Raw genomic sequence first — 9,872 nt, 5'->3', positions numbered from 1 at the left:
GCTTCAAGACGTTACAACATAGCTTACCTTGTCACTTGTGAGAATTGAACCTAGGTGGGGAGGATATAAATCATTTCTCCCAATTACCTGAGATAAACCCAATTGAGAACTCTTATTTTCATCTTTATATATTCATGGTTTTTTCCTAGCTAGGTTGAGCTTAGGCCGAGGTCAGTCACAATATTGGAAGGAAGAATGATTTTCCCACCGATGAGGTTCTCTCACTAAGATCATGCAAAAATTTGTAAGCTACATAGTGTCCTAATAGTTAAGGTGACATCCTCTACATTATAACAAAACCATTATGATAATCATCAATATGTCACCCATTCCATAACATTTCTATTTATAGAATTATGTGAAACTTTATAAGTTGTACAATGTCCTAATAGTTCATGTCACATCCTTTACATTATAACAAAATCTTTATGATAATCATTAATATTACACTCCTGCCATAATCCACAACATTTCTATTTATAAGTATTCCTCTAATTTATTTATACAAAAGCTAAATAATTAGGGAAGAAAAAACAACCATCGTTATCAAATCTTTTTGAAAAACTATTTACAATTTTTATTCTAATCTTTATGTATTTATGTTTTTTTCTTCTAACTAAATGTTGGATGGAGAAACAATTTTCCCACCTATGGATGTTGCCGTTTTTCTATGAGATTTTGCCACTAGGATTGTGTGAGACTCAACAAAACTTGAATGACTTGTGGGGCAATTTTGATTTGCCACAGATAGCTCCCACCATCAACTTTTCCCCATGAAATTTGAACAATTAACCTGAGAAAGAATAAGCCCTACATTAACCAACTTATCTACACCTCATAAATTATATATTCATATAACTTATACTCACATACACACCTCTTTAACAATAATATTAAAATACAATTAAAAAAATCTTCCTATTTCACTTTATATATTTCTATAATATAACTTCATATATTTTTATAATACAACTTGTTAATTCATAATATAGGACTTTCTTTATGGATTGTTTTAATAATAACTCACTCTATTGAGATAATAAAAAGGTTGAAACCAAAAAATTCAAATTACTTTTATTTAATTAAATAACTTAACTTCCTTAGCAAAAAAACATATAATAAAAATAGAAATCCACTCTCCATACACGAGCCAAGTCAACTTTAGAGATTGACATGTTTGGCCTTTTCTAATATAATTTATTATATTAAAAATTTATTTATACAAAAGCTACATAATTAGGGAAGAAAAAACAACCATCATTATCAATTTTTTTTGAAAAACTATTTTTTTCTAATCTTTATGTATTCATGTTTTTTTCTTCTAACTAAATGTTGGATAGAGAAACAATTTTCCCACCTATGGAGGTTGCCATTGTTCTATGAGATTTTGCTACTAAAATTGTGTGAGACTCAACAAAACTTCAATGCCTTGTGAGGCAATTTTGATCTGCCACAAGTAGCTCCCACCAAACTTGTCCCCATGAAATTTGAACAATTAACTTGAAAAAGAATAAACCCTAGATAAACCAACTCATCTACACCTCATAGATTATATATTCATATAACTTATACTCACATACACACCTCTTTAACAATAATATTAAAATACAATTAATTTTCTTTTTTCTATTTCACTTCATATATTTCTATAATATAACTTCATATATTTTTATAATATAACTTGTTAATTCATAATATAGGACTTTCTTTATGGATTGTTTTAATAATAACTCAGTATATTAGGATAATAAAAAAGGTTGAAACCAAAAAATTCAAATTACTTTTATTTAATTAAATAACTTAACTTCCTTAGGCAAAAAAAACATATAATAAAAATAGAAATCCACCCTTTATACACGAGCCAAGTCAAGTTTAGAGATTGACATGTTTGGTCTTTCATAATATAATTTATTATATTAAACACAACAATGTGTCTATTATATTAAACACAACAATGAATCTAGACACATAGCTTCCTTAGCACCCAAAAAAACATATAATAAAAGTATGAAGTCCACCCTTTATTGACCAACCAACTTTAGAGATTGACATGTTTTGTCTTCCATAATATAATTGAGTACTTTAACCACACCAATGAATCTAGAAATGATATAAAAACTTTTTCACAATAATTTGAAAATAAAATAAAATAACCTATATATATGAACAAACGGATTCCAAATGATGACATAAAGATGTGAAAGCAACTAAATTTCCCATTATTAAAATTTATTGTACATATTTAATTTTTTTTGATATGAGTAAAGTGTGGTTTTCGAATATGTTTTAAAATTATTTTTGTTTGGTTAAGAGCTTCTTTTTTTTTGGACTGAAGATCCAGAGGCATTTGGGAGGAGTTATCCCTCTATTTAGCGGGTTGTTCGAGGTGGAGTGGTTTTCCTTGAATAAGGGTGATAAGTCAGCCACTTGGCAAAAGTGATCTCTTTACTTGAGGCATCTGGGAGGAGTTATCCCTTTACTGATCACTAGCGGGTTGTTCGAGGTGGAGTGGTTTTCCTTGAATAAAGGTGATAAGTCGGCCATCTGGCAAAAGTGATCTCTTCACTGACCACTAGCCGGAGAGGCATATGAGAGGAGTTATCGCTTTACTGATCACTAGCGGGTTGTTCGAGGTGGAGTGGTTTTCCTTGAATAAAGGTGATAAGTCGGCCATCTGGCAAAAGTGATCTCTTTATTGACCACTAGCCGGTTATTCGAGGTGGAGTGGTTTTCCTTAAATAAGGGTGATGAGTTAGGTTTTCCTTGAATAAAGGTGATGAGCCAGCGTGGATTCCCCGATAACAACCAAGGTTATTCGGATAACAACCAAAGTTATTCCAGGGGGCATGATTTTCCTTGAATAAAGGTGATGACCCAGCCTGGATTCCGCGATAACAGCGAGGGTTATTCCAGGGGGTGTGATTTTCCTTGAATAAGGGTGATGAGTTAGGTTTTCCTTGAATAATGGTGATGAGTTAGGTTTTCCTTGAATAATGGTGATGAGCCAGCGTGGATTCCTCGATAACAGCCAGGGTTATTTGGATAACAACCAAATTATTCCACGTGGTGTGATTTTCCTTGAATAACCCTGATCTAGATTCCCAAGCTAGGGTTATTCTAGGGGGTGTGATTTTCCTTGAATAACAGCGATGAGTTAGGGTTTTCTTGAATAACGATGATAAGTTGAATTCCCCGATAACAACCAAATTCCCCGATAACAACCAACGTTATTCAAGGGGACATGATTTTACTTGAATAACAGTGATGAGTAAGGTTTTCCTTGAATAACTGTGATGAGCCAGTATGGATTCCCCAATAACAACCATGATTACTCGTGGAGCGTGATTTTCCTTGAATAAAAGTGATGAGTCAGCATGCATTTGCCAATCAAAAATAACTATCCTCATGACTAATTTAAAGACTAAATTGTAATAAATTTTCCCATAATTAAAAAAAATAAAAAATTTAAAAATTTAATATTATTTCTAACGGTACGATGGCAAGGACCCACACTCAACCAGAGTCTTCTCTTAGGAAGTCATGCCTCGTACCTCCGGTATCCCGGTCTCCCATAAACTCAATCTTTCTCGACAACGGGGACGGTCTCTCGACAATGATGAGTTAGCCTGTAAAACAAGCCAAAAAGCTACCCAAACATAAAACATTGAAATATTCTAATATATAATCCCTGTATCATTATATACGCACAGTTTCTTATAAGGTTGGGTAAGATTTTCCGGAGGGCATAAAATAAATATAATATATGACATTAAATGTTGAATATGATTGGCCCATTCCCGTGCGATCCAGTTCCACTCCGAGAAAAAGCAAGGCACGCTATGAACAACACGTGTATTGATTCTTTGCCCCCAACCGCAGTGCATTCAAGGTTGTCACTTAGATTCTGCTTCGGCGGACATAGTCAAACTCCATAATAATAATAAAATAATGTTAATACTCCGAAACAGTTTACTCGCGCACCCCCAGATCGCAGGACCCGCTGGTTCCGGGTCTCGAGGCCGGACCACTACCAAACTAATTTAAATTCCATAATAATCATATATATTAAGGAGCCCAGCGTCAATTTATCCAACAACCACACCACTACCAAACAAATTTAAATTCCATAATCATATATTAAGGAGCCCAACGTCAATTTATCCAACAACCACACCTTAAAATTTTAATATCGGGACCTAATGTCATGATGGTCATTTAATTTTCTTGGCGTGAAAGGAATCGAACACGTCCGCTTCTTATCCTAGGGGCGGGAACTGCCCATTTCGGCTAATTAGAATGTGGGTAATAATCGGACCGTTGGTTTAATGCTAACGGCGATCCTTAACTGCTGTCAACAAACCCTAAACCATGAGAGGAGCTGGAATTTATATCCAGCACATGCTATGCTATGGCCATGCCCTAAACCATGAGAGGAGCTGGAATTTATATCCAGCACATGCTATGCTATGGCCATGCCCATGGTCGACTGCAGGTTTGCTGTACTCGAAAGCTAAATACCCTCGGCAGAATATTTTCTTAACTCGATTGTCTGCAGCGTACGACGAAATTATAAATGGAAATAAATTTCACTTAGTTAAGTAAATCCAACGGCATTGCCCCACGACAGGGACGCCCCACTGGCCTAGCCGTCTAATAATATAGACGTCTGTGGACGCTTCAGGTAATCGAACCCGATTGGGTTTGTTTTTCCTCTTTCTTTTTTTCTTTTTTCTTTTTGGTGAAATTTGAATCTGGGATGGCATAGACACTGGTATTGTTGTTGCTTGGAGCTATGGCTCTGGCCGTACTTAGGTAAGGGTTTCTTGGACGCTGGGATCACAGAATCTTCAAGGTCTACGAAAAGGTGCACTAGATTACTGTTTGTGCGTTTTTTCATTGCTTCTTTGATCGAATGGCCTGGATAAACGAGTTGACTAATTTTCGTACTCTGCACTGAAGCTGTAAAGAGAACGTACAATCTGGTACTTATTTTTGGTATTTCTTGGGTCGGTCTTTGAACTTTGTTTTGCGGTAGGGTAAGCCTTGCACACGCAACGAATGTTCTACAGTTTCAGTATATTCCGGGTTCTAGCCTATTGCAAGGGCAGGGCTAGCTTTTGCACCTCGAGGTTTCCTAAAAATACCGTCCGTCATCAATGGCATCTACTGCTTGTTTGCCGTAAAGGAAGCATCTTCGTCTGAAAAGCAAAAGTTTAGAAGTCTCTATTGGCAAATACATTTCTGAACTCTAAATCCGTCACTTCTGTGAACAAATTGCGGAACAATTAGTACATGTCCAAGCTTTTCTTATCGTCGGCATGTGCTTGATGTGGTCGGATGTGCAACATTGGGAAAGATAAAATAGAAGCTAAACGGATTATGCAATTCTGAGTTGTAAGCTCTTATTTCTGGTTCATAAGCAAAATGATTAAGTTATTTCGAGTATAAAGGTAGACTTTGGAGTAAAAACTAAGCTTTCTTGGAAGGCCATCCCAGAAATACTCAGATTGCACGCAAATTTGTAAATAAAGGGACATGAATTCTCAAATCACAGGACCTGTTTACATCCTATAGATTGGTTGAGTCCTCGAATCCGGATTAATTTCGAAATTGTTAGTTTCTGTAGATTGCTTGTTTAGAGCACATCAAATCAGGGATCTTTTTTTTTCAAAAAGAAAAAACGAACTCGCTTTTTTCAAATCAGGGAGCCTAATACGATTCGATCTTGAAGTGTTTCTTTATATATCTTCTTGTTCAGATGCTAAGAAATCTTGAAATGGCTGTTGTGCAGGATATTGAATGTGGATTATTATAGCCTAGAATGGGGAAAAAGACCAGCTGGCTTGCTGCTCTGAAAAGAGTGTTCAGATCTGCTCCCAAAGAAAATGATAATCTCGAAAATGATATCACCAGGAAATCTTCTCGTTCAAAGATAAAAGGCGAACCAGTAAATGACAAGGAAGAAAAGGTCAGCTGCTGTGTCTTTTTTCTGTTTCTTGAATATGCGTTTGAACTTTTTTCCTCTGGCTTGGCTTTTGTGTCGGTGTAATGAATATGTTTCTTGTAGAGAAAGAATTCGAAGGATAAACCAAAGCGGTCGTCAGTGGACAAGTCCCCCGGTAAAGATAAAGGAAGGAACCAATCCTCATTGGAAGATGAGGAAGAAAAGAACGCTATTGCCGTGGCTGCGGCAACTGCTGCTGCAGCCGAAGCAGCCGTCGTGGCAGCACAGGCTGCAGCCGAGGTTGTTCGTCTTACAGGTTACGGACGCAAATCCAGGGAAGAGCGGGCTGCCATAGCTATACAGTCGGCTTTCCGAGGTTACCTGGTTCGTATAAAGCTTCTAAGGATTAATTTGCAAACACAGATTATATTTTGCCTTAAGGTTATAACGATGCGCAGTAGTATTTATTCGGCCAGATCTATGGTTGTAATGCTTGATTTTTGCATCAGAATCAGATCTCTGGCAGTAATTCTGACTGGGTTGGATTCTTGCAGGCTCGGAGAGCATTAAGGGCTTTAAAAGGGCTCGTAAGACTGCAGGCGCTGGTAAGAGGGCACAACGTCAGAAAGCAGGCGAACATGACGCTGCGCTGCATGCAAGCACTTGTTAGGGTTCAGGCTCGTGTAAAGGCTCGCCGTCTTCAGATGGCCGAAGAAAGCTTTGGTGTTAACCGTAAAGTCTACGAGAAGGGGGAGCAGGAGGCGATCCGAAGAAAATCAACAGTAATACATGAATTTATGGCTTTAATTTAGGTTAGTGTGCATAACTTTTCCACTTATTTTCTGTATTCTCATTCCATCTGATTGGAATTGCAGTCAACAGAACGGTGGGATGGAAGTCTGCAAACCGTTGAGGAAATTCAAACGAAGCTCCAAACTAAGCAGGAAGCCGCCATGAAGCGCGAGAGGGCAATGGCCTATGCCTTTTCTCAACAGGTATTATTATTATTCGGTTCTTTAAATTGCTATTACGAAAAAGCGATGAGAAAATTTGCTGATGAAATCAATGTTCCAGATGTGGAGATCCGGTGCGAGGGATTCTTCATCGACATATCTAGAAGTCGAACCGGACAAAGGACACTGGGGCTGGAATTGGCTGGAACGTTGGATGACTGCAAGGGCCATGGATCGTAACGCGACACCTGAAGCGTCTTCATCCGTCAGAAACAGCATGGAAGACATTGCCTTCAAAACCGTGGAAATGGACATTTCTTCTCACCAGCAGTACTACAACAATAGACGCGTCCATTCACAAAGCGCAGATGGCTACACGGTCCTGCAATCTTCTGGCCGGAGATCCTCAAATCGGTCGCATCTTCAATCCCGGGCGACGCAATCTCCAGCAAAGTCTTCATCCGGCCATGTTCGTTCTGGCGCGAGCCCTGTAATTTCCCGGTCCGCCGCTCATGCTTCTCATGCGGTAGATGAAGACACGGTAAGCACTTTGGCAAAGCCGTACAGTTTAGCTGTCGATGGCGATGACGACAGTTTTGAGAGCTTTCCTGCCGTAGTTCCTCGCTACATGGCTGCCACGCAATCCGCAATAGCTAAATCACGCTCTCATAGCGCACCCCGTCAGAGGCCATCTGGTGCTTCCGAGAAGGATTCATTGAGTTATGGAAGGAGCAGTCTGTCATATGCTTCTGCTACAGATTTTCCAGGGGTCAGAGCAACACAGCCGCCGAGGAGTCCCACCTGGACCGGTAAAGCAGGCCATTTAAAAACCCAGAGGCAGGCCATGCATGGTATCGACAACAACGGAGGAGATACCACGCCCTCTTCTGCAGATTACAGGTCATTCTAGAACAAGCTCTGTTCGTCCAATTCGAGAACAATATCTGTTCGTCCAATGGTTTGCTACTGATTTTCCTCTGTCCCCCCTTTCTCCTGGATTATAGCCTACATCAATTTACACCTTAAAAGCCGATTGTGACCACGTGACATTTTCCGGTGTCGGGGAATGTGACGTATGATCCGAAAAGTGTTTAAATTATGACATTCTGTCTCGGCTGCGCAAAAGTTTTGTTGGATCATATTTTTGGGATTACAGTATACGTTTACTGTAAATATTATTTTGCAGTCTTAAATTTCCTGCCATGTTCGAAGTTTTGTCTCCTGCGATGGTAATTGTGAAGTACAAGTTCACGCGGCTAATTATGTCTGAACCGATGACAGTTAATGCCGATAGTTTTAAATTAGATCCACTTTTAGACTTCCTGTGCTTCTGACATGTCATGCACTATATCTCTCTTTGCCCGTTGTTCTGGTAGAATCTGATCTCTGCATTAAACACTCATAATTTTATCTAATTTGGATTTTTGTAATTTGGGAAAAATAAACTTTTCTGTAATTGCATATTGAACTGTAATTACTAATTACATAAGGTATCAGACCTCGTATTATTATTATGTTCATTTCGTTTTAGATGATAACTTTATAGTTAATTATAATTAGTCAAGAATTGTTAAGTACTTTCGTTAAATACTTTTATGCAGTGGTTATTGGTTCAGAAATTTGTAAATATTTTATCTATTCAATTTTTAACGTAAACATTATCGAAATTGATTCGTATAATGTAAATACAAAATCCATTATAAAAATATTTACAATTATCAGAAGAAAACATTTACTTAATTTTAAATTATGAAAAGGAAACAATCGCTTTCTACATTCTAATCCCGTGAATAATGAAATTTAAATGCATCCCAACAACTTGTAAATTGGACGATAAAATTCTTAAACATTTTGAATAAATATGATAATAATGCTTCAACGATTGATTAAGATTTCCTGTAGTCCAAAGAAGATGTCACTGTCGTAGCTCCATTTAAAGAATATGTTTTTCGGAAGCTTTGCTGGCCTGCAAGTTATGGGCTTACTGGGACTTGCATGGGTGCTGTAACATAGAGAACTTTTTAATATAAAATATAAAGAGTTTTAAAATATAATACTTTTAAGGCTTTAAATTGTATAATTTGTTATAATAATTTTTAATATTTAATTTTATAATTATAATTTGAACATTATTTAGAAAGAAGAGTATAGGTTAAATGTTCTGAAATATGAATTTAGAAAATTAGATAAAGAAAATGTTAATATTAGATGATTTTTTATTTTGTAATTTAGAATTTGTTTTTATTATTTTCATAAGATAAAATGTTATTTTTTTTATATTAATTTTAATGTATATCTAAATACCTTCAAATTTTGGTGAGGCTATTGAAATTTGGTGATGGACTGTATAACTTTTTTCTTATTTACTTTAAAGATAAAATGATATAGTAATAATAATTTAACTAGCAATTGATTTTAAAGGTGCAAAGATACATCTAAGGAATTGAATATGCTTATGATGTTATTACAAAAATTTTGCCTCAAAGGAAAGATAACAACTTAAAAGGCAGAGGATGGAGGAGAGGAAATGCATTCAGACTTGCAAAAGTCTTACACTTGTGCAGATGCAAATCTTATATACATATTATATCCAAGCTATAACATGCAAGGAAATGAGGAGAACATTACCATAGGTTCTGGTGGGCACTGAGGCACAAACAAAATGTAATTGCACAGAGGAAATGACTAAAGTCAATGTGTGTTGATAATGAGATTGAATTGAAATCAACATAAAGAAGGGGGTTTGTTTTAGAATGTTAGTTATCTCCTTTCAAGAATTTTAAATTAATTTTTTATTATTATTTATTTTTATTTTTTTATTTTTTTATTTCAGAAGAAAAAGCTGTATAGTGTTATATTAGGACTCTAAAATATTTCGAGATTGTACATATTTTGCATATAGGAAGGGCAAGTCAAAAATCAGAGGAGAGGAAATTAATTTGCAGCCATTTACGGAGCCATTAATTCCAGTTTTA

The 9,872-nt window shown here is 36.5% G+C and overlaps 1 protein-coding gene across 7 annotated transcripts; it reads left to right on the top strand.

Moving 5' to 3' along the window:
• Nucleotides 1-4,488: 4,488 nt before the first annotated feature.
• On the top strand, nucleotides 4,489-8,390 carry LOC149206626 (protein IQ-DOMAIN 18-like). 7 transcript variants are annotated; one of them, XM_089395493.1, is made up of 7 exons: nucleotides 4,690-4,864; nucleotides 5,036-5,394; nucleotides 5,792-5,968; nucleotides 6,068-6,328; nucleotides 6,499-6,726; nucleotides 6,820-6,939; nucleotides 7,019-8,390. In XM_089395493.1, the coding sequence occupies exons 3-7, from the start codon at nucleotides 5,822-5,824 to the stop codon at nucleotides 7,805-7,807; spliced, it is 1,545 nt and encodes a 514-aa protein (XP_089251619.1). In that variant the 5' UTR covers nucleotides 4,690-4,864; nucleotides 5,036-5,394; nucleotides 5,792-5,821; the 3' UTR covers nucleotides 7,808-8,390. The 7 variants fall into 7 exon arrangements, with proteins under 7 accessions (XP_089251624.1, XP_089251619.1, XP_089251620.1 ...); XM_089395498.1 differs by lacking the exons at nucleotides 4,690-4,864; nucleotides 5,036-5,394 and adding an exon at nucleotides 4,489-4,681; XM_089395494.1 differs by lacking the exon at nucleotides 5,036-5,394.
• Nucleotides 8,391-9,872: the final 1,482 nt, after the last annotated feature.

Source organism: Pinus tabuliformis, chromosome 1_2, assembly GCF_031772625.1.
Source record: "Pinus tabuliformis cultivar Carrire ecotype Pingquan chromosome 1_2, CPIR1, whole genome shotgun sequence".
Taxonomy (NCBI): Eukaryota; Viridiplantae; Streptophyta; class Pinopsida; order Pinales; family Pinaceae; genus Pinus; species Pinus tabuliformis.
Note: the sequence above shows the minus strand (reverse complement) of the source record. Positions and strands in the feature narration are given on the sequence as shown.